This window comes from Salmo trutta, chromosome 20, assembly GCF_901001165.1.
Source record: "Salmo trutta chromosome 20, fSalTru1.1, whole genome shotgun sequence".
NCBI classification, from domain to species: Eukaryota; Metazoa; Chordata; class Actinopteri; order Salmoniformes; family Salmonidae; genus Salmo; species Salmo trutta.
Genome location: NC_042976.1, coordinates 27,253,211 through 27,278,458, shown reverse-complemented (window position 1 = coordinate 27,278,458; position 25,248 = coordinate 27,253,211). Strand labels below are relative to the sequence as shown.

General features: G+C 43.5%; 2 protein-coding genes across 4 annotated transcripts in view; one reads left to right on the top strand and one right to left on the bottom strand.

The window, feature by feature from the left end:
* LOC115155811 (nectin-4) overlaps positions 1-6,173 on the top strand; it is a 35,744-nt gene extending 29,571 nt beyond the window's left edge. For all 3 annotated transcript variants that reach the window (XR_003868137.1, XM_029702776.1, XM_029702775.1), the window contains 4 exons: positions 4,600-4,705; positions 4,829-4,871; positions 4,969-5,029; positions 5,719-6,173. Coding sequence is in view for 2 of the 3 variants with exons in the window: in XM_029702776.1 (XP_029558636.1) it covers positions 4,600-4,705; positions 4,829-4,871; positions 4,969-4,995 (176 nt within the window). In the remaining variant the exon portion in view is untranslated. The remainder of the gene's footprint in view (positions 1-4,599; positions 4,706-4,828; positions 4,872-4,968; positions 5,030-5,718) is intronic.
* A 13,986-nt stretch (positions 6,174-20,159) lies between these two features.
* On the bottom strand, positions 20,160-24,641 carry LOC115155810 (gap junction alpha-8 protein). Its single transcript, XM_029702774.1, has 2 exons — positions 23,218-24,641; positions 20,160-22,791 (listed from the first exon to the last, which is right to left on the bottom strand). The coding sequence occupies exons 1-2, from the start codon at positions 24,322-24,324 to the stop codon at positions 22,693-22,695; spliced, it is 1,206 nt and encodes a 401-aa protein (XP_029558634.1). The 5' UTR covers positions 24,325-24,641; the 3' UTR covers positions 20,160-22,692.
* Between the last annotated feature and the right edge of the window lie 607 nt (positions 24,642-25,248).

Genomic DNA, 25,248 nt, shown 5'->3' with positions numbered 1-25,248 from the left:
GTGCCATTGGTCGAGTTGGTGTTTTTGTGCTAGGAGTAACAGGAACGAGATAGGAACCTCGTCTTAGGGACCAAACTGAATGATAATTTATAGCGAATGCTATCTGGCTACGGGATACTCCTTTCTCATTTAAAAAGTCTCACCTTGTGACCCATTCTATGTATCTGATGTTCGTCATGTAGGTTGAAAGGGGTGTATCTTGACTATAAAAGACCTTTGTACTTTTGTCTCGCCACTCTCAACGGATCATTAGAAATGGTGAATCGTTGCTATTGCAAGCTCTCATTGTTAAAGATTTAGTTTAAGTATAATTCTGACTTGTGTGATAAGTTTGTCTTTCCTCATTTGATAGTAAAGGAATGAACCACCACAACATGCAGGCACACATACACAATTCATGATGGTTGCTTTACTGGCTGCTTATGCTTGAATTGTTATATTAGGGCCAATTATGTGAAATGTGATGTAGCATGTATGTATACCAAAGTTGAGCAAGATGCTCACTTATATTTCACTGCGTGTGTTAGTATCAGACGTATGGCCTCAATTCTTTTTCTACAGGAAAGTTTAAAAACTAAGATTGTCATGATTAGGGCTGTTACGGTGACCGTATTACCGGCACAACGGCGGTCACGAGTCATGATGGCAGTCAAATTCCATGTGACCGTTCAGTCACGGTAGTTAGACTTCTCCAAGCTCTGATTCTGCTGATGGACATTATTAGCCTACCAAACATGCTAACTGCCTGGTACTCAGCACAATTGTCCCTCTAATCACTCAGACATCAATGCAATTGTAATTTAAAAATGAATCAAACACTTCATGAGAGCCCATGAGCTCATGTTGCGCAACATTTCTATAGGCTATGCAATTGCGTGAGAAAACAGTGATGGCCTGTATTAAAAAGAGGATCCCATCAGCTTTCTATAGGCTAGGGCTACTATATTTTATTTATTTATTTATGTATCAACTTTCCTAATATTAAGCACATCTTTACTACAGGAGTATAGCCTACCTGGCTGGCATGAAAATGAATCACGGGAAAAGCTTCCGCCATTGTTTCGATACAGGTGCATGATAATGGTCCATTCTAAATTAAAACAAATTTCACATATATTATTTAGTATATGTAAAGGCGAGATTAAATAAAGAATTGTATGATGGGTGACAATATTAGCCTATCATTTGTGAATGATGCCCAGCTTGTGTGCAGTAAGACACTCATTTTGCGACCTTTTTCAGATCATAGTTTCACACCTCATGTAGCCTAGCCCATAGACCTATATGTTTTGATAAGGTTTGTATCACAACTAAAGTGGCAAAATAACTTCTTAAAATTAAGTACATCCGCTTTACAACTGGTGTAGAGCCTAACTGGCATACAGATTTTCACCATAAAAATGCACCTTATAATTTGTTTTATATTTTTATTTTACTAGGCAAGTCAGTTAAGAACAAATTCTTATTTTCAATGACAGCCTAGGAACAGTGGGTTAACTGCCTTGTTCAGGGGCAGAACGACAGATTTTTACCTTGTCAGCTCAGGGATTTGATCTTGCAACTTTTCGGTTACTATTCCAATGCTCTAACCACTAGACTACCTGCCGCCCCAATAAAAGCTTTACATACATAAATCGCATTTGTGGTCACTTAAGAATGGTGTTTTCCCGCTAATGGAACATTCACGCTTATAGCCTACTGCCATGTGCGCATTGCTGCGCTTATAATGTGAAGAAATAGCCTAATAGTTTATCAACATTTTAAGCTAAACGTCCAGATCTGTTGCTTAAAAAAGTATTTTTTTATGCTTGTGGTTGTATTAATTTGGGATCTATCCCATCCTACAATTGTCCTAGACTATGTTTTGGAATATTTATTTCTTGCACAGAATAGGTAAACTTACAAGTCATCAACTGGCAGCTTCATTAAATAGTACACACAAAACACCAGTCTCAACGTCAACAGTGAAGAGATGACTCCGGGATGCTGGCCTTCTAGGCAGAGTTGTGAAGAAAAAGCCATATCTCGGACTGGCAATTAAAAAGAAAAGATTAAGATGGGCAAAGGAACACAGACACTGGACAGAGGAACTCTGCCTAGAAGGCCAGCATCCCAGAGTCGCCTCTTCACTGTTGACATTGAGACTGGTGTTTTGTGGGTACTATTTAATGAAGCTGCCAGTTGAGGACTTGTGAGGTGTCTGTTTCTCAAACTAGACACTCTAATGTACTTGTCCTCTTGCTCAGTTTTGCACCGGGGCCTCCCACTCCTCTTTCTATTCTGGTTAGAGACGGTTTGCCCTGTTCTGTGAAGGGAGTAGTACACAGCATTGTACGAGATCTTCAGTTTCTTTGCAATTTCTCGCATGGAATAGCCTTCATTTCTCAGAACAAGAATAGACTGACGAGTTTCAGAAGAAAGCACTTAGTTTCTGGCTGTTTTCAGCCTGTAATCAAATCAAAGTTTATTTGTCACGTGCGCCGAATACAACAGGAGTGAAATGCTTACTTACAGGCCCTAACCAACAGTGCAATTTTTAAGTAAAAAATAGGTATTAGTTGAACAAAAAAAACAACAGTAAAAAGTCAGTGAAAAATAACAGTAGCGAGGCTATATACATTAGCGAGGCTTTAACAGTAGTGAGGCTATATACAGGCACCGGTTAGTCAGGCTAATTGAGGTAGTATGTACATTAATGTATAGTTAAAGTGACTATGTATATATGATAAACTGAGAGTAGCAGCCGTGTAAAAAGTGGGGTTGGGGGGGACACAATGCAAATAGTCCAGGTAGCCATTTGATTACCCTTTCAGGAGTCTTATGGCGTGCGGGTAAAAGCTGTTAAGAAGCCTTTTGGTCGTAGAATTGGTGCTCCGGTACCGCTTGCCATGTGGTAGGAGAGAGAACAGTCTATGACTGGGGTGGCTTTGTCGTGCCCTCTTCACGACTGTCTTGGTGTGTTTGGACCATTCTAGTTTGTTGGTGATGTGGACACCAAAGAACTTGAAGCTCTCAACCTGCTCCACTACAGCCCTGTCAATGAGAATGGGGGCGTGCTCGATCCTCTTTTTCCTGTAGTCCATAATCATCACTCTTCGTTGTCAGTGATCAGGCCTAATACTGTTGTGTCGTCTGCAAACTTAATGATGGTGTTGGAGTCATGCCTGGCCAGGCATTCGCGGGTGAACAGGGAGTACAGGAGGGGACTGAGCACGCACCCCTGAAGGGCTCCAGTGTTGAGGATCAGCGTGGCGGATGTGTTGCAATCTACCGTCACCACCTGGGGGCGGCCCGTCAGGAAGTGCAGGATCCAGTTGCAGAGGGAGGTGTTTAGTCCCAGGGTCCTTAGCTTAGTGATGAGCTTTGAGGGTACTATGGTGTTGAACGCTGAACTGTAGTCAATGAACGGCATTCTTACGTAGATGTTCCTTTTGTCCAGGTGGGAAAGGGCAGCGTGGAGTGCAATAAAGATTGCATCATCTGTGGATCTGTTTGGGTGGTATGCAAATTGGAGTGGGTTTCTGGGATAATGGTGTTGATGTGAGCCATTACCAGCCTTTCAAAGCACTTCATGGCTTTGATCAAACCCACAAATGCTGATCCTCCAGATACTCAGCTAGTTTAAAGAACAGTTTTGTTGCTTCTTTAATAACAACAAAAGTTTTCAGCTGTGCTAACATAACTGCAAAAGGGTTTTCTAATGATCAATTAGCCTTTTAAAATTATAAACTTGGATTAGATAACACAACGTGCCATTGGAACACAGGAGTGATGGTTGCTGATAATGGGCCTCTGTACGCCTTTGTCAATATTCCATAAAAAATCAGCCGTTTCCAGCTACAATATTCATTTACAACATTAACAATGTCTGTACTGTATTTCTGATCAATTTTATGTTATTTTAATGGATAAAAAATGTATTTAAAAACAAGGACATTTCTAAGTGACCCCAAACTTTCGAACGGTAGTGAATATACTGTATTTTACACCAACTATTGCACCTTGCCTATGCCTCTCGGCCATCGCTCATCCATATACTTATATGTACATATTCTCATTCACCCATTTTAGATTTGTGTTTATTAGGTAGTTGTTGGGAAATTGTTAGATTACTTCTTAGATATTACTGCACTGTCGGAACTAGATGCACAAGCATTTCGCTACACTCGCATTAAAATCTGCTAACCATGTGTATGTGACCAATAACATTTGACTTGATTGTTGTGATGGTGTAGGCTATATTACATGGATTTATTAGACTTTTTAAAATGTAGATGTTCCAAAGGTCTGCATCAGTGGCTTTTAGGCTATGTCTGGAAACCAGGAGATGCTAATTGTGTTAATGCCAATTAATGTCAATTACCGTGAGACCGGCAGTTTTTTGCTTGACAATCACAAGCTGAAGAAATTTCATGACTGCCACAGCTCTAGTCATGATACACACTTTTAGCTTATTGCATATGTACACATATAACCTTCTAGCATTATCTCTTTGCTTACAGGAAAGTGTTTGCATTAGCGCTACGATGATTGCTAGGGCATGTATTGTAGTTGTAAATGCAGCCTGTTTATATTAACTGTATCCCCCTCTCCTCACAGATACCTCTGCTGCCTGTTGGGTTCTACTTGTCATTATATTTCTGATTGTTGCTGCTGCTGCTGCTGGACTCATATGGTACCGGTGGAAAAACGGAAAATGTCTTTGGTAACGTCAGCTTCTCAAAATCAAGCACTGAATTTTGCATAGTGAAAAATGTATTTATTTTGAATTATCCTACATTGATTCTGCTTTCAAATCCATGTTCTCTTTTTCTGGATAATATCCCAGGAGTTCATTCATGGGCGATCACCAGTTCGAGGCACAATCACAGGTATGTGACTATGTTACAGGCCATCATTGTTGCGTGACTAACCTATCTCAGCCACTTTTTGCTCTGTAATAATACTGTTAAAATGTCTAATGACAAGGTTGAGGAAGATGAAGCTGGGGTGTAAACCAAGAGGGCAGATAAGGAAGAAGTATCATAAGGTAGGGTACATACCCTTTTATTCTTTTTTTTTTGAAACCCATTTGAAATATTATTCCCCTAAAAAAATGTAAAGGTCTATTTATTGTGTTGGCTTGAAGAAGTCGCCAGACAGGCTGAGAGCAAATGCCATAAGAATCTTAGATGTGTAGGCTCGGCCCTAATTTATGTGTTCTCTGTCACTTGGAACTGTATTGCAAATGGTCCAGGAACACAATGAAAGGACAATGCCCAAGGACTAGTCAGCCCTTCCACCTTTGAGGGGCCAAAATGTATCTCTGTTACAGTATCCAGAGGACTGACTATTGAATGTGTGATAGAATAATTCCATAGTATCCATTTTTGGTATCACTCTAAAACTTCTTCACCGAGGATAACTTTAATGTTATCTATGTGGCTGTATGTTCTCTGTGGTAACTTGTATCTGTACAGGGTTAACTTTAAATTACTCAATGCATAGAGTTGTGTGGTCCTCTCAAAATTATATCTTATGTACATTGGTCTTAGATTGGTCTTAGATGCTGTGACACCCTGTTGAGATTGGTCCTTGGTGGTCAGGTTACACTGTAAACTTGGTATTGTTTGATTGGTCGGTGGTTTTGGGTTGACAAGGTTACACCTTCAGATGTTGTAAATGTTCTCTCTTATGCTGTTGATGGGGAAGGTTGTATGATCAATTCTCATTTCCTAGGCTTCAAGGCATCTCCATGTTAGCATCACCTACTGGTATGGCTACTGCTCAGCATCCGACCGCAAGGCGCTTCAAATGGTAGTGCGTACGGACCAATATATCACTGGGCCCAAGCTTTCTCCCATCCAGGACTGCTATACCAGACGGTGTCCGAGGAAGGCCCTAAATATTGTCAGACTCCATCCATCCCAGTCATAGTTTGTTATCTCTGCTACCGCACGGCAAGCTGTATCGACCAAGTATAGGTCCAAAAGACTCCTTAACAGCTTCAATCCATAAGACTGTTGAACAGTTAATCAAATGGCTACCCAGACTATTTTGTATTGACCACCCCCTCCTTTTTTTACGCTTCAACAAGTTACTGAATAAAGGGTCTGAATACTTATGTAAATGTGATATTTCCGTTTGTTTTTTATACATGTGCAAAAAATAAAAGCCTGTTTTTGCTTTGTCAACATGGGGTATTGTGTGTAAATTGAGGGGGGAAACTACAGTATGTAATCAATTTTAGAATAAGAATGAAACAGAATGTGGAAAAAGTAAAGGGGTCTGAATACTTTCCAAGTGCAGTGTGTGTGTGTGTGTGTGTGTGTGTTGAGAACAAGTTCTCAGAACAAGTTCTCAATGAGAACAAGTTCTCATTTGCAACTGAGACCTGGCCAAGATAAAGCAAAGCAGTTTGACACATACAACAACAAAGAATTACACATGGAATAAGCAAACATACAATCAATAAAAAAAAAATCTATATACAGCAGGTGTAAATTGGGTAGGATAAGAGAGGTAAGGCAATAAATAGGCCATGGTGGCGAAGTAATTACAATATAGCCATTAAACACCGGAATAGTAGATGTGCAGAAGTTAAATGTAGAGATACTGGGGTGCAAAGGAGCAAGATAAATAAATAAATACAGTATGGGGATGAGGTAGATTGGATGGGCTATTTACAGATGAGCTATGTACAGGTGCAGTGATCTGTGAGCTGCTCTGACAGCTGGTGCTTAAAGCTAATGAGGGAGGTAAGAGTCTCCAGCTTCAGAGATTTTTGCAGTTCGTTCCAGTCATTGGCAATAGAGAACTGGAAGGAGAGGCGGCCAAAGGAAGAATTGGCTTTGGGGGTGACCAGTGAGATATACCTGCTGGAGCGCATGCTACGGGTGGGTGCTGCTATGGTGACCAGTAAGCTGAGATAAGGCGGGGCTTTACCTAGCAGAGACTTGTAGATGACCTGGAGCCAGTGGGTTTGGCGACGAGTATGAAGCGAGGGCCAGCCAACAAGAGCATACAGGTCACAGTGGTGGGTGGTATATGGGGCTTTGGTGACAAAACGGATGGCACTGTGATAGACTGCATCCACTTTGTTGAGTAGTGTTGGAGGCTATTTTGTAAATGACATCGCCGAAGTCAAGGATCAGTAGGATGGTCAGTTTTACGAGGGTATGTTTGGCAGCATGAGTGAAGGATGCTTTGTTGTGAAATAGGAAGCTGATTCTAGATTTAATTTTGGATTGGAGATGTTTAATGTGAGTCTGGAAGGAGAGTTTACAGTCTAACCACAGACACCTAGGTATTTGTAGTTGTCCATATATTCTAAGTCAGAACCGTCCAGAGTAGTGATGCTGGACGGGTGAGCAGGTGCGGGCAGCGAACGGTTGAAGAGCAGGCATTTAGTTTTACTTGTATTTAAGAGCAGTTAGAGGCTAGAGAAGGAGAGTTGTATGGCATTGAAGCTCATCTGGAGGTTAGTTAACACAGTGTCCAAAGAAGGGCCAGAGGTATACAGAATGGTGTCATCTACGTAGAGGTGGATCAAATAATCACCAGCAGCGAGAGCTTCATCATTGATGTATACAGAGAAGAAAGTCGGCCCGAGAATTGAACCCTGTGGCACCCCCATAGAGACTGACAGAGGTCCGGACAACAGGCCCTCCGATTTGACGTGCTGAACTCTATCGGAGAAGTAGTTGGTGAACCAAGCGAGGCAATCATTTGAGAAACCAAGGCTGTTGAGTCTGCCAATAAGAATGTTGTGATTGACAGAGTCGAAAGCCTTATCCAGGTCGATGAATACGGCTGCACAGTAATGTCTCTTATCGATGGCGGTTATGATATCATTTAGGACCTTGAGCGGGGCTGAGGTGCACCCATGACCAGCTCTGAAACCAGATTGCATAGCGGAGAAGATACGGTGAGATTCGAAATGGTCGGTGATCTGTTTGTTAACTTGGCTTTCAAAGACCTTAGGAAGGCAGGGTAGAATAGATATAGATCTGTAGCAGTTTGGGTCTAGAGTGTCTCCCCCTTTGAAGAGGGGGATGACCGCGGCAGCTTTCCAATCTATGGGAATCTCAGACGATACAAAAGAGAGGTTGAACAGGCTAGTAATAGGGGTTGCAACAATTTCTGCAGATAATTTTAGAAAGAGAGGGTCCAGATTGTCTAGCCCAGCTGATTTGTATGGGTCCAGAATTTGTAGCTCTTTAAGAACATCAGCTATCTGGATTTGGTTGAAGGAGAAGTGGGGGAGGTTTGGGCGAGTTGCTGTGCGAGCGCAGGGCTGTTGACCGGGGTAGGGGTAGCCAGGTGGAAAGCATGGCCAGCCATAGAAAAATGCTTTTTGAAATTCTCAATTATTGTGGATTTATCGGTAGTGACAGTGTTTCCTAGCCTCAGTGCAGTGGGCAGCTGGGAGGAGGTGCTCTTATTCTCCATGGACTTTAGTGTCCCAGAACTTTTTTGAGTTTGTACTACATGATGCAAATTTCTGTTTAGGAAAGCTAAGGCTAGCTTTTTCAAACTGCCTGTGTATATTTGTTCCTAATTTCCCTGAAAAGTTGCTTATCACGGGGGTTATTTGATGCTAATGCAGAACGCCACAGGATGTTTTTCTGCTGGTCAAGGGCATACAGGTCTGGAGTGAACCAAGGGCTATATCTATTCTCGGGTTCTAAAATTTTTGAATGGAGCATGCTTATTTAAGAAGGTGAGGAAGGCACTTTTAAAGAATAACCAGGCATCCTCTACTAACGGGATGGGGTCTATGTCATTCCAGGATACCCCGACCAGGTCGATTAGAAAGGCCTGTTCGCTGAAGTGATTTAGGGAGCATTTGACAGAGATGAGGGGTGGTCATTTGACCGCAGACCCATTACGGATGCAGGCAATGAGGCAGTGATCGCCGAGATCTTGGTTGAAAACAGCAGAGGTCTGTTTGGAGGGCGAGTTATTTAGGATGATATCTATGAGGGTGCCCGTCTTTATGGATTTGGGGTTGTACCTGGTAGGTTCATAGATCATTTGTGTGAGATTGAGGGCATCAAGCTTAGATTGTAGGATGGCTGGGGTGTTAAGCATGTCCCAGTTTAGGTCACCTAGCAGCATGAGCTCAGAAGATAGATGGGGGGCAATTAATTCACATATGGTGTCCAGGGCACAGCTGGGGGCAAAGGGTGGTCCATAGCAAGCGGCAACGGTGAGAGACTTGTTTCTGGAAGTTGAAGCTCAAATTGTTTGGGTACCGACCTGGATAGTAAGACAGAACTCTGCAGGCTATCTCTGCAGTAGATTGCAACACCACCCCCTTTGGCAGTTATAGTTAGGGATGGATATTTTTGGGTTTTTGGTGGTTTTCCTAAGCCAGGATTCAGTCACGGCTAAGACATCCGGGTTGGCAGAATGTGCTAAAGCAGTGAATAAAGCAAACTTAGGGAGTAGGCTTTTAACGTTAACATGCGTGAAACCAAGGCTTTTACGGTTACAGAAGTCAACAAATGAAAGAGCACATGGGGAGTAGGAGTGGAGCTAGGCACTGCAGGTCCTGGATTAACCTCTACATCATCAGAGGAGAAGTAGGATAAGGGTACGGCTAAAGGCTATAAGAACTGGCCGTCTAGCACGTTCGGAACAGAGAGTAAAGGGAGCAGGTTTCTGGGCACGATAGCATAGATTCAAGGCATAATGTACAGACAAAGGTATGGTAGGAAGGGAGTACATTGGAGGTAAACCAAGGCATTGAGTAATGATGAGAGAGATGTAGTCTCTAGAGACGTTTAAACCAGTTGGTTGGTTAAGGTATATTGAGCAGGGCTAGAGGCTCTACAGTGAAATAAGACAGTAATCACTAACCAGGACAGTAATGGACAAGGTATATTGATATTAGGGAGAGGCATGCGTAGCCAAGTGATTGTATGGGTCCAGTGAGGGGTTGGGCTGGCTGGGGACATGGTGATTCAGACAGTTAGCAGGCCGGGGCTAGCAGTTAGCATGCCGGGGCCAGCAGTTAGCGGGCCGGGGCCAGCAGTTAGCGGGCCGGGGCCAGCAGTTAGCGGGCCGGGGCCAGCAGTTAGCGGGCCGGGGCCAGCAGTTAGCGGGCCGGGGCCAGCAGTTAGCGGGCCGGGGATAGCAGTTAGCGGGCCGGGGATAGCAGTTAGCGGGCCGGGGATAGCAGTTAGCGGGCCGGGGCTAGCAGTTAGCGGGCCGGGGCTAGCAGTTAGCGGGCCGGGGCTAGCAGTTAGCGGGCCGGGGCTAGCAGTTAGCGGGCCGGGGCTAGCAGTTAGCGGGCCGGAGCTAGCAGTTAGCGGGCCGGGGCTAGCAGTTAGCGGGCCGGGGCTAGCAGTTAGCGGGACGGGGCTAGCAGTTAGCAGGGCGGGGCTAGCAGTTAGCAGGCCGGGGCTAGCAGTTAGCAGGCCGGGGCTAGCAAGCTAACATAAGGGCCTTAGAGGGACGTCACGATGGGGGAAAGTCTGTTTTTGCCGCCTCGTGCGGTGACGTTGATAGACCAATCGTGGAATTACTAGGGTTCCAAGTAGCAGAGGGGTCCAAGTCCAATTGGCAAAATGGCTATAATGGTTCAAGAAACTGGTCGATGGATCAGCTGTCCAATATGCTCTAGATAGCTAGCAGGCCGCGGTTAGCAGAATGGGCCTTCAGGGGACGTCGTGCCTGAGGGGCCTGTTGGGATCCTTGGGCAGATTATGTCGGTATTCCAATCGTGAAGGATGGACAGGGTTCCGTGCCCCGTACCGGCAGAAGAAGGGGTCCGGATATTGTAGCCGAGGAGTGGGCTTCAGGAGTAGCCCAGGAGCTCTAGCTGGGAGATGGGTCTAGTATGGGCTAGCTCCAGGCTAGTTGGTGCTAGCTCCGGGACGGAAACGTTAGCCAGAAGTAGTCAACCCGGGTTGCGGTTAGCTAGCTGCGATGATCCAGATGAAAAGGTTCAGAGTTTGCGGTAGGAATCCGGGGATATGGAAAGAAAAATAGGTCCGGTATGCTCTGGTTTGCTCTAGTAACCGAAAGGTTGCAAGAACCGGATCCCCGAGCTGACAAGGTACAAATCTGTCGTTCTGCCCCTGAACAAGGCAGTTAACCCACTGTTCCTAGGCCGTCATTGAAAATAAGAATTTGTTCTTAACTGACTTGCCTAGTTAAATAAAGGTCAAATAAAAAAATAAAAATATATGTGTGTGTATATATATGGATGTGTGTGTATGTATGTATGTGTGTGTGTGTGTGTGTGTGTGTGTATATATATATATATATATATATATATATATACACACACACACACACACACACATACACACATCCATATATATATATATATATATATATATATATATATATATATATATACATATACATACATACATACATACAGTGGGGAGTATTTGATACACTGCCGATTTTGCAGGTTTTCCTACTTACAAAGCATGTAGAGGTCTGTAATTTTTATCATAGGTACTCTTCAACTGTGAGACGGAATCTAAAACAAAAATCCAGAAAATCACATTGTATGATTTTTTTAAGTAATTCATTTGCATATATCACCGAAGGCAAACTACCTGCCCTCCAGGACACCTACAGCACCCAATGTCACAGGAAGGCCAAAAAGATCATCAAGGACAACAATCACCCGAGCCACTGCCTGTTCATCCCGCTATCATCCAGAAGGCGAGGACAGTACAGGTGCATCAAAGCTGGGACCGAGAGACTGAAAAACAGCTTCTATCTCAAGGCCATCAGACTGTTAAACAGCCATCACCAACATAGAGAGGCTGCTGCAAACATACAGGCTCAAATCTCTGGCCACTTAAATAAACGGACTTAATAAAGGTATCACTAGCCACTTTAAATAACGCCACTTTAATCATGCTTACATATCCAACATCACTCATCTCATATGTATATACTGTTCTATACCATCTACTGCATCTTATATTTCGCTATACTCGCATTAACATCTGCTAACCATGTGTATGTGACCAATAAAATATTTGATTTGAAATATAAAATATATTTTGATTCGTTTAACACATTTTTGGTTACTACATGATTCCATATGTGTTATTTCATAGTTGATGTCTTCACTATTATTCTACAATGTAGAAAATAGTACAAATAAAGAAAAACCCTTGAATGAGTAGGTGTCCAAACTTTTGACTGGTGCTGTGTACATACAAATACACTACCGGTCAAAAGTTTTAGACCACCTACTCATTCAAGGGTTTTTCATTATTTTACTATTTTCTACATTGTATAATGTTTTGTTATTAATTTGTGTCACATATCACTTTGCAAACAATGTAAAAAAAAAACATGCATACAAACTCTCTTTCTTGAGTAAAGCAGCAATGCAGGTGTTTCAGCTTAACTCAGTACTTTCTGTGGTGGAGGGGCAGATCAGCGTAAGGGGAAGTTAGACCACTAATTATGCTTTTGGGTTCCAAGGCGCTACTGTGTCTCTAACTGACAATGAATGGGCGACATAAACCACATAGAAACTTAGAATTGTACACGACTTCAGTATTACTTACTAAAACTGTTGTTATACTAAGGTTTTTATTCTAAGAGATACTTGGACTACAGTTATGGTGTGGAAATGTTACTTACTGTGGTAGTGTAGCCTACTCCCAACCAGTCACATTGTACAACGCCCGAGTGGCGCAGCGGTCTATGACACTGCATCACCATTCAAACTGCGTTGCTACAGATACTGGTTCAATACCCGTGCTGTCCGTGACCTCACCCATGAGGTGATGGTAGGCTTTTGGTTTCTCTCCCTCTAAAAAAAGAAGTAAATAATTCTAAATAACCTGGCTTTATTTACAAATGAGTACCAATGTCTCACAACCATGTTTAAGAATGGCCTTTTTCTCACTTTATTTGAAAATTAAATAATCTCCAAAATATCGTACTTTTTTAAAACAAAGCGATTATTATTATTAATTCATTTAGAATTATATAAAAGCCCCTTAGATATTCTCACAGATATATTAACCCGGTTTTTCACAAGCATAGCACTGAGATGGTCCATGGGGAAGGGAGTAGTGATGGGCATTCCGGCTCTTTTCAGTGAGCCGGCTCGTTCGGCTCAGCTCACCAAAAAGAGCCGGCTCTTTTGGCTCCCAAACGGCTCTTTAAAAAAGATGTTTTCACAGCTGTCCTTCCTCTCTCTCCTCGGCTGCTAAGTGTGTGACTGTGAGTGAGTTGGCTCGGCCCTCCCTCACACATCTTTGGTTCATTGGTTGACACTGCGTGTCTGATTGACAGGAACAACAGGTGAGGCTGTTAATCTGAGCAGACAGCCAGAACGAATGTGTGTGCGCGCTTGAGCATTTAGGCCTATATTATCATATATATTTTTTCGTTCTTTGAATTAGTTAATTCTATTCATTTAAATCTTTTGATTATTCATATCTTCATTTTTTTATAGTTCTATAAATAGATTTGGCTCTTCTGATATGCAAGCTGGCTCCCAAAAGCTCCCAGAGCCGGCTCGTTCGCGAATGACCCATCACTAGAAGGGAGGAGGAGGAAGGGGCATTGCACTGGGGATCACAGAGCAACACTTTAAGGGGCATTGCACTAATAATGGTGCTGACTAGGGAATGTTCCCGCTGTTCTTAGTGCCTGTCTGCAAGTTCAAACTAAAACAATGTAACCAATAATGGCATGAAAAATGCCCCTTAAATATGAATTCTGAGGGCAGAAATTATTAAATATTAAAGAAACACCTCTCGGACATAGGGTCCAGCATATCTCTTGATGATTTCTTCCTCAAAAAAATCTCGAGCCATGATACCTGAAAAATGAGCCAACTGTGAATTATTGTGGAACACATAGCAGTCCGTGAGGTGTAGGCTATAATATTTTATGTACCTTTTGCTTTATAAATAGCCAAACTTACCATCAAAAATCAAATATGGGCCTGGTCTCTGGCGAGAAATTGCCCCCCACACATGGAGTTTGAGCAGATGCTTGGGAATCGGCTTGCTTGATCTTCTTCCTTTTTTCTGTAGCAATTTTGAGCAAATTGCTCAAGGGCCAGAGTTGATTCTTCTGTGAAGATGACGTCATTGAATGTCTCGACAGCTTTGATCTGGGCCTGCAGGACGCAAAGTTCTTTGTTTGTCAGACGAATCATCGGGTCGAAACTAGAAAACAAGTGAACACGTGGTTAATGTTCTGAATTTTTTTATTATTATTATTATATATAACATGTCTTACCGAGCCTTTCCATAAGTCCACACAAGTTTCTTCAACTGTCTTCTGACTGTGATTAGGGTGTGGAAACGGTCACGTTGTACAGCGCCATATTTTCCTAACAGAGTGGCGCAGCAGTCTAAGACACTGCATTGCAGTGCAAACTGCATTGCTACAGATGCTGGTATGATACCCATGCCAGCCGCGACTGGGAAACCCATGAGGCGTCGGTGGACTTTTGGTTTCTCTCCCTCTAAAAACATAAATAAATAATTCTAAACAACAAATTGGCTTTATTTACAAATTAGTAAGAATGTCTCACCCCATGTTCAAGAATGGCCTTTTTCTCACTCACTTTAGGTTATTTGAAAACTAAATCATCTCCAAAATATAGTTATTTTTTAAAACCTGTTGAGGACTATTGTAAAGTGTTTGTTCCACTGGATATCATAAGGTGAATGCACCAATTTGTAAGTCGCTCTGGATAAGAGCGTCTGCTAAATGACTTAAATGTAAATGTAGGACAGACGTTCCGCTAGCAGAACGCCTAGCCAACATCCAATGGAACAGCAGGGCGCGAAATACAAAACATCAAAAATCTAATAATTTCAATTTCTCAAACATACAACTGTTTTACACCATTTTAAAGATACACTTCTCCTTAATGTAACCACATTGTCCGATTTCAAAAAGGCTTTACAGCGAAAGCAAAACATTAGATTATGTTAGGACAGTACATAGACAAACAATAACCACAGCCATTTTCCAAGCAAGGAGATGGGTCACAAAAACCCAAAATACAGCTAAAATGAAGCACTAACCTTTGACGATCTTCATCAGATGACACTCATAGGACATCATGTTACACAATATATGTATGTTTTGCGCCTGATGATCAGAAAATGTATTCCCACCAAAACTCCGGTGAATGAGCACATTCATTTACAGAAATACTCATCATAAACGTTGACAAAATATATAGCAATTATTGAAAGAATTATAGATACACTACTCCTTGATGCAACCGCTGTGTCAGATTTCAAAATAACTTTACGGAGAAAGCACATTGTTCAATATTCTGAGTACATAGCTCAACCATCAATGCAAGCTATACAGCTACCCGCCATGTTCTGGCATGAACAAAACTCTGAATTAGTGTTATAACTCATTCCTTACCTTTGCTGATCTTCGGAATGCACTCCCAGGACTTCCACAAGAAATGTTCATTTTGTTCGAAATACTCCATATTTATGTCCAAATACCTCAGTTTTGTTGGTGCGTTCAGATCACTATCCAAAGGCATAATGCGCGAGCGCAAATTGAGACACGAAAAGTGAAAATGTTCCATTACCATTCGTAGAAACATGTCAAACGTTGTTTACAATCAATCTTTAGGGTATTTCTAATGTACAAATGCGATAATATTCCAACCGGACAATAGCGTATTCATTCCAGGAGAAAAAGAAGGAACGGCGCACTCGCGGGCTCGCGCATAACCAAGCCCTTTGTCCTCAGGCAGTCCACTCATTGACTGAGTGACTATTCTCTGCCCAGTAACAGAAGGATGAAAAACTTTCTAAAGGCTGTTGACAGCCAATGGAAGCCTTAGGAAGTGCAACGTGACCCCACAGACACTGTAGTTTCGATAGGGATTCAAAAGAAGAACAACAATTCTCAGATTTCCCACTTCCTGGTTGGATTTTTCTCAGGTTTTTGCCTGCCATATGAGTTCTGTTATACTCACAGACATCATTCAAATCGTTTTAGAAACTTCAGAGTGTTTTCTATCCAAATCTAATAATAATATGCATATTCTAGTTTATGGGCCTGAGTAGTAGGCAGTTTAATTCGGGTAAGTTTTTCACCAGGCCGTGAAAATACTGCCCCCTATCCTCACCAGGTTTTAAACAAAGCGATTATTATTATATAAAAGCCCCTTAGATATTCTCACAAATCAGATTTTCCCTAACGAAAAATGCCCCTTAGATATTCATTTAGAATTCTCCAATCGTCTCAATCTAATTATTGGCTGAGAGTCAAGTCATTTAACATTTCTTTTTGCGATATACTGTAGGCCTACCGTAGGCGACATGAGTCTCACTAGTGTCGAGTAATGTGCTGTTAAACGTGGTGTAGCCATTTTTTATTTAAAAAGCATATTGAAGTTAGAAGCAATAGGATTTGAAGCGATAGCCTACCCACTGTGGTCAACTATTTCAGCACCATTTCGCGCTGCTCTGAGACTGGTCTTGATTAATCAAGGAGATTTTAATTTTCACTCAATCTCCATTTGGGTATTGGTTAGACTACAATTAGGGTGTGGAAATGTTATGCTCTTAGTACTGTAGCCTATTCCCAACCGTCACATTGTACAGCGCCATATTTTCCGTTCCATCCTAATAGAAACCCTGACATGCTGACCACACAGCTCGCGTCGCGAACAAAATAAATGTACACATACATGTTATTCAATCATTGCACCCACACTGCTCGCGCGGGCCAACGAGAGTCTGCGTTGCCAGGTGCTAAAATAGAAGTTGCTTCTATTTGTGGCGCAGAACGCACTGCAAGCCCTGCCTCTCCCATCTCCTCATTGGTTTATAGAAGCAGATACCCATGTGCCAGCACCTCAAATCAAATCAAATTTTATTGGTCACATACACATGGTTAGCAGATGTTAATGTGAGTGTAGCGAAATGCTTGTGCTTCTAGTTCTGAACGTGCAGTAATATCTAACAAGTAATCTAACAATTTCACAACAACTACCTTAAACACACAAGTAAAGGAATGAATAAGAATATGTTCAAATAAATATATGGATGAGCAATGGCCGAATGGCATAGGCAAGATGCAGTAGATGGTATAGAGTACAGTATATTCATATGAGATGAGTAATGTAGGGTATGTAAACATTATATAAAGTGGCATTGTTTAAAGTGACTAGTGATACATTTATTACATCCAATTTTTTATTATTAAAGTGGCTAGATTTGAGTCAGTATGTTGGCAGCAGCCACTCAATGTTAGTGATGGCTGTTTAACAGTCTGATGACCTTGAGATAGAAGCTGTTTTTCAGTCTCTCGGTCCCAGCTTTGATGCATCTGTACTGACCTCGCCTTCTGGATGATAGCAGGATGAACAGGCAGTGGCTTGGGTGGTTGTTGTCCTTGATGATCTTTTTGGCCTTCCTGTGACATCGGGTGGTGTAGGTGTCCTGGAGGGCAGGCAGTTTTCCCCCGGTGATGCGTTGTGCAGACCTCACTACCCTCTGGAGAGCCTTACGGTTGTGGGCAGAGCAGTTGCCATACCAGGCGGTGATACAGCCCGACAGGATGCTCTCGATTGTGCATCTGTAAAAGTTTGTGAGTGTTTTTGGTGACAAGCCAAATTTCTTCAGCCTCCTGAGGTTGAAGAGGTGCTGTTGTGCTGTTGCGCCTTCTTCACCACGCTGTCTGTGTGGGTGGACTATTTCAGTTTGTCCGTGATGTGTACGCCGAGGAACTTAAAACTCTCCACCTTCTCCACTACTGTCCCGTCGATGTGGATAGGGGGGTGCTCCCTCTGCTGTTTCCTGAAGTCCACGATCATCTCCTTTGTTTTGTTGACATTGTTGTTGACATTGAGTGTGAGGTTATTTTCCTGACACCACCCTCTGAGGGCCCTCACCTCCTCCCTGTAGACCGTCTCGACATTGTTGGTAATCAAGCCTACCACTGTGGTGTCGTCTTCAAAATTGATGATTGAGTTGGAGGCGTGCATGGCCATGCATTCATGGTTGAACAGGGAGTTCAGGAGAGGGCTGAGAACGCACCCTTGTGGGGCCCCAGTGTTGAGGATCAGCGGGGTGAAGATGTTGTTTCCTACCCTGAACACCTGGGGGCGGCCCGTCAGGAAGTCCAGGAACCAGTTGCACAGGGCGGGGTCGAGACCCAGGGTCTCGAGCTTAATGACGAGTTTGGAGGGTACTATGGTGTTAAATGCTGAGCTGTAATCGATGAACAGCATTCTTACATACAGTGAGGGAAAAAAGTATTTGATCCCCTGCTGATTTTGTACGTTTGCGCACTGACAAAGAAAAGAACAGTGAAAGACAGCATAACAACAAAAAAATCCAGAAAAACCCATGTCAAAAATGTTATAAATTGATTTGCATTTTAATGAGGGAAATAAGTATTTGACCCCCTCTCAATCAGAAATATTTCTGGCTCCCAGGTGTCTTTTATACAGGTAACAAGCTGAGATTAGGAGCACACTCTTAAAGGGAGTGCTCCTAATCTCAGTTTGTTACCTGTATAAAAGACACCTGTCCACAGAAGCAATCAATCAATCAGATTCTAAACTCTCCACCATGACCAAGACCACAGAGCTCTCCAAGGATGTCAGGGACAAGATTGTAGACCTACACAAGGCTGGAATGGGCTACAAGACCATCGCCAAGCAGCTTGGTGAGAAGGTGACAACAGTTGGTGCGATTATTCGCAAATGGAAGAAACACAAAAGAACTGTCAATCTCCCTCGGCCTGGGGCTCCATGCAAGATCTCACCTCGTGGAGTTGCAATGATCATGAGAACGGTGAGGAATCAGCCCAGAACTACACAGGAGGATCTTGTCAATGAACTCAAGGCAGCTGGGACCATTGTCACCAAGAAAACAATTGGTAACACACTACGCCGTGAAGGACTGAAATCCTGCAGTGCCCACAAGGTCCCCCTGCTCAAGAAAGCACATATACATGCACGTCTGAAGTTTGCCAATGAACATCTGAATGATTCAGAGGACAACTGGGTGAAAGTGTTGTGGTCAGATGAGACCAAAATGGAGCTGTTTGGCATTAACTCAACTCGCCGTGTTTGGAGGAGGAGGAATGCTGCTTATGACCCCAAGAACACCATCCCCTCCATCAAACATGGAGGTGGAAACATTATGCTTTGCGGGTGTTTTTCTGCTAAGGGGACAGGACAACTTCACCGCATCAAAGGGACGATGGACGGGGCCATGTACCGTCAAATCTTGGGTGAGAACCTCCTTCCCTCAGCCAGGGCATTGAAAATGGGTGGTGGATGGGTATTCCAGCATGACAATAACCCAAAACACACGGCCAAGGCAACAAAGGAGTGGCTCAAGAAGAAGCACATTAAGGTCCTGGAGTGGCCTAGACAGTCTCCAGACCTTAATCCCATAGAAAATCTGTGGAGGGAGCTGATGGTTCGAGTTGCCAAACGTCAGCCTCGAAACCTTAATGACTTGGAGAAGATCTGCAAAGAGGAGTGGGACAAAATCCCTCCTGAGATGTGTGCAAACCTGGTGGCCAACTACAATAAATGTCTGACCTCTGTGATTGCCAACAAGGGTTTTGCCACCAAGTACTAAGTCATGTTTTGCAGAGGGGTCAAATACTAATTTCCCTCATTAAAATGCAAATCATTTCATAACATTTTTGACATGCGTTTTTCTGGATTGTTATTCTGTCTCTCACTGTTCAAATAAACCTACCATTAAAATTATAGACTGATCATTTCTTTGTAAGTGGTCAAACGTACAAAATCAGCAGGGGATCAAATACTTTTTTCCCCCACTGTATATTGAACCTGAGACCTGGAAAGAGTTTGCTCTATACATGTCAGTGGTCAGTCATGTTTTATATATTCATCAATCTCTTGTACTGATGTATCAAAGTAACCTGATAACCAGTAGTTAGCAGTCGGCAGGGCTTATTGCTTAGTATTGGTAAAGCTGTTTCAAACGTAAATGACTGAGTCACTATCTTTGCCAACAGAGGGCAGTAAATACTCACTAACACTTGATACACGTTTAACCATGTACATTCAGAATTCTCTGGTAAGTAATGTACTGTGGCAATAGGCTGCAAAGCATCAGATGTCAGCAAAATGTTTGTGTGTGAGTGTGTTTGTATAGTGTGTGTGTGGGGGGGTGAGAGAGAGAGAGTAGTTTGAAGAGAAACACTGACGCAACACTTCTTGCCCACGTGTGACCTTTTATTGCCTTGCTTCACTGTCCAAAAGATCATACAGCCACACAACTAGGAGCAAAGAGGACTAGAAGTTAGTAAAAAGTGATCTTTTCTTTCCTAAGATTAGTCAAATGTTCTTACAAACGATTAAGCAAGGGGAACTGTTTGAAACACAAAACACATATGTACCAGTCATATGAATTTACCACATGAGAACCAGAACACATTTTGTTTTTGGAATATATTTCAGTGTTGAAATGTGCTAAACTATTCTGCATTTGTGAAAAGCCTGTTGTCTCATTCACAAGGTTGTCAAAGCATTGGCTTATGGGAAGCAAATGAGTGGCTAGGGGTCACAAAGGGGTCAAAGCTGCCTTTCTGTCAGAGTTTGTCTAGAGCCGTTTGATCATACCCCCAAAACCAACACTGGAAGTGTGTGTGCGTGTGCATGCACATGTGTATGCATGTGTGAGTGAGTGCGTGCTTGTGCGTGTGGCTTTTCTGCACCATTTGATCTGTGCCACTGGATAAACCCACTGCTGCATTGACCAATGCTTTGCTTTAAGGCACAGCACTGAATGAGAAGCAAGTACAGTTATTTGCAGACAAACTTTACATTTCCCTAACAAATTAAGGGGGGGTTGCATGTACAAAGGATTATTTGAAAGCTAAGGGAAAAAACGTTGAATTTGAGACATGACATTCACATAGTTCACAGAGCAATGGAAGTGCTTTAACCTTTACAAAGACATCTGAGAATTTACATTTACAGATAAAGCACATACAATTATACATTGGAAAGCAAAATAGCCAAGCAATCTAAATAAAGCAGAGAGAGCAAGAGAGAAAAATATATAAATATTTCATACACATAAGTCATACTTTAAGGCTTCCCTTTCAAGGGGAATTGTTTTTTTGTTTTAATTTAAAAAGTACTTGTAAGAGAGAATTCTGCTCTCTAACAACTTTTTAAACATGTAAAAATAAAAACATCTCTGGACAGAGATAAGAAAGGTCAAAGTTCTGCAAAGCAAGTCTTTGGTAATTATGGAAATAATGATTCAATTTTGATAAGCACTTAATTTTCCCTACCAAATCAGTGACTTGATCAGTATTATGATGTTTCTTGACTGTTTTCTAGTAATTTAGCTAGACATAATATCATAACTTAAACTAAGTGTCTCAACATTATGTTTGCTATTAGACATCAGATAGGATGATAGTTTATGTACAATGAGATTCACCATTTATTGTTTTTCTTTCAAAATTTTGTAAACAAGTATTTCATATTTGTACAGGGGCAAGGAACATCAAGGGCAGATAAAATCAAGTAAAACTATTTTTCCCCCACAACAATGTCAAGGAAGCTTGTTTTTCATATGTGAGAGTGGTTTCTTTTATTGTCTATGGCTCCACAATACTTTGTGCTGATCGTGCGTGATCTTTATCGCTCTGAAGCCTGTTTGTACAGCGCGAAAAGAGAGGATTTGGCCTGAGGTTGTTACTATGGTCCAGTCTGTGATCGGGCAAAACCAGCACTCCTCTCTTTCACAAAAAGACATCATTATAACAGTTCACACTTCTGCATTATATAGGTAACAAAATATATAAGCAATCCAAAAGATGAGCTGTAGAATCACATTGAAAAGAGACATTCAACATGTGGTATTTTTTGGGTTTGTTTTTCTCCCCTACCCAGCTTTTTGGCTGTACAACGCTGTATATAAACATGAAAGGGAGAGATATGTTCTTGTACATAGATGCAAATCTCCCTTCAATTGAAAGAAATGTAAATCTAAGCGTAATTGAGTTGATATGAGGGTTATATTGGCCTTGCACAGAGTTCCCTCTTCTCGGGGGAAATGTGTGCCAAAATTATGCTATTTTTGATCCAAAAAATGACTATCAACTTAGTGTTGAAGAGTCAGTCATAAGTTTGTAAATTTTGTTCCATGATTTTTCTGTGCAAGGACTTGGTGTATAAGAGCCCTTCCACCTGCAACATGTTTGCAACTACATAATTGCAGTCTGTCACTGACTGTATGGGAATGAAAGTGCTTGCCTGCCTACAGTAATATTACTTCCTTGCAGACAGGAATATATGCTCAATCTCTTCCCCTACCCATTCAACCCCACCAGAATATGTAAACATTAGTGAACTTTCATTGGTTATTGTTAAAGTAAAAATATTTTCCCCTTTCTGCATGTTTGCCCTTTACATTTTCTACATAAGAACACGCTTAATGAAAAAAAATCTATCCCTCCTCTTGTTAACCGCTACTTTTTATAATATTCACTTATCTCACAAACAAGCTCAGATCTTTCTTTGCCTTGTTGAATTATGTTGCCCACGTCATAAGGGTAATATGCAACTTGTGATTGAATCTATCCCTGTTGGATTTACATGTGTTTCCCTTGGTTAAGCCCTACTGTTTTAAGTGTGTGTTGTCTAGAGTGAGGTGTATGTTCTCCTGTGTTCGGTGTAAGTGTGTGCGTGTGTGCGCGTTTTCTCTCACAGGTTCATACGGTGAGATCATCTGACCTGGCCCTGCTGCTGGCTTTGCTCAATCTGCTCAGTGGTCTGGTGTCTTCTATCGTATCCGTCACCTCCATCTCCGCCTCGGTTGGAGGTCCCCCTTCCCCGTCCACCACCACCTCCTCCTCCACCACAACTTCCTTCACCGCATCCTCCTGCTCCACATCCTCTTCCACCACATCCTCCACCACAACCTCCTCCACCACCTCCTTCTCCCTCTCCTCTTCATCCTCCTCCCTCTGCTCTTCTTTCTCTTCCTCCCTTTCCACCACACCATCCACCACATCCTCCTCCACCACATCCTCCACCACAACCTCCTCCACCACCTCCCTCTCTTCTTCATCCTCCTCCCTCTGCTCTTCTTCTTTCTCTTCCTCCCTTTCCACCACACCATCCACCACATCCTTCTCCACCACCACCTCCACCACTCCATCCACCACCTCCTCCTCCACCACTCCATCCACCACATCCTGCTCCACCACTTCCTCCTCTTCTTTGTCCTCCTCCACCATCTCCTGCTGCTCCTGCTCCTCCTCCTCTTGGTGTAGTGGTAGTGTGTCCTCCCCTATCTCGGTGGTCTGGGCGTAGGAGGGCAGGGTCTCATTGTACACCTTAGAAATGTCCTCCGTGTGCCTCAGTTCTTCCGCCTTCTCCTCCATGCACTGGAAGGGCGGGGCCAGGGGGGTTAACCTCCCTGCCTCCATGCACGTCTCTGCCAGAGGATAGAGGTGGGTCACGGACGGGGCTTTCTCCTCCTCCAGCAGCCTGTAGCCTTTGGCCCTCTGGATGGAGGGCACGGCCAGGGGAGGCAGGCTCTTGAGGATCCCCCCTGGGGGGGGCAGATGGCTCAGGCCTTCACCCTGGGCTTGCCCCGGGGTTGGCTTCCAGAAGACGAAGCGGATCTTCTTCAAGCCCAGGTGGCTGATCTCCACAAAGTTGAGGAAGAGCGAGACGCAAGCCACAGCCAACATGAAAATTATGAAGACTGTCTTCTCTGTTGGCCGGGACACGAAGCAGTCTACAGTGTTGGGGCAGGGCCAGCGGCTGCACTTGTACAGCGGCAGGATGCGGAAGCCATACAGAAAGTACTGGCCCACTACGAAACCCACTTCGAACAGCGTCTTGAAGATGATGTGGCAGATGTAGGTCCTCAGCAGGGTGCCCTCCAGCCTGAACTTCTTGCTGCCCTTGGTGCTGGTCTCCTTGGTGGTGCGCACGCTGCCCTGGTCAGGCGCTAGTGGCAGCCGCTCCTCACTCAGCTCCTGTTGGCGACTCAGCTCGGCCTCCTCGCGCTCCTTGCGTTTCTCCTCCATGTGGACGTGGTGCACGGCATGGCCCACGTAGACCAGAGATGGTGTGGACACAAAGATGATCTGCAGAACCCACAGGCGGATGTGGGAGATGGGGAAAGCCTCGTCGTAACACACGTTCTCGCAACCGGGCTGCTGCGTGTTGCAGACGTAGTCTGACTGCTCGTCGCCCCACACAAACTCTGCCGCCGTACCCAGGATGAGGATGCGGAAGATGAAGAGGACCGTGAGCCACACCCGGCCGATCACCGTTGAGTGCTCATTCACTTCCTCTAAAATATTACCCAGAAAGCTCCAGTCACCCATGATCGGTCCGTAGCGCTGTTGATAGAATGAAGTGGTGGACGCAAGGGGGATAGGGATGGTGGAGGAAATATAGAGAGAGAGACAGAGATAGGTTTTAAAAACAGACACGTGGAAAGCAGCGGAACTTCCAAAATTCCTGTCCCTCACCACACGATTATCGCAATGTCTTTGTTCAGCTAAAAAGCTGTTGCATGACAAAATCTGAATAATGGCGAAAGAACAGCGATCTGTCGAGTTAAAGTCCCTCTGCACAGCCTATCACTAAAGCACCGTTCCACTAGTCACCAAATCAACCCTCCTGGAAAACTAGCAATAACACATCCATAACCCACATATTTACATCTTGAAGGTATGATATTTGGTTTAATGTTAACAAATAGTTAACTTGCCACAGATGCGGCTCCGGCGAAGTCGTAGTGTCCTGTCCTGTTCTCTTGGCACCCGGCGGGGAAAAGTAGACTTCTGCCCTCTTTCCCACCTAAAGCCCTGTCCTTGTTGCCCCACTGAGCAGATGTGAATGAATTGGCTCTGATGGTTGGTTTTTAGTTTGCTGCAATATTTAAGCTTGGAGCCAGACGGCCTTTATTCGCCGGACGATGCGTGGTGACGGAGGAGACAATAGGATCAACAGACCCAGAGTGGGATGTATGGGAGCAGGCCTGAGGCTCCCAAAGCAACATGGACACCACAGAGCCAGGGCACCGAGTACATCCCCTCTGCAGCTCTCCTCAATACAGCCCTTCGCACGCACACGCACGCGCACGCGCACACACACACACACACACACACACACACACACACACACACACACAGAGAGAACCACAACAGCTGACTGGCGCCTGTCCTACTATCAGCCTGCAGAGACCGAGTCAGGCTTTAACGCTATGAGAAGTGGGGGGATGGGGGTGAATTTCCACGTGGACC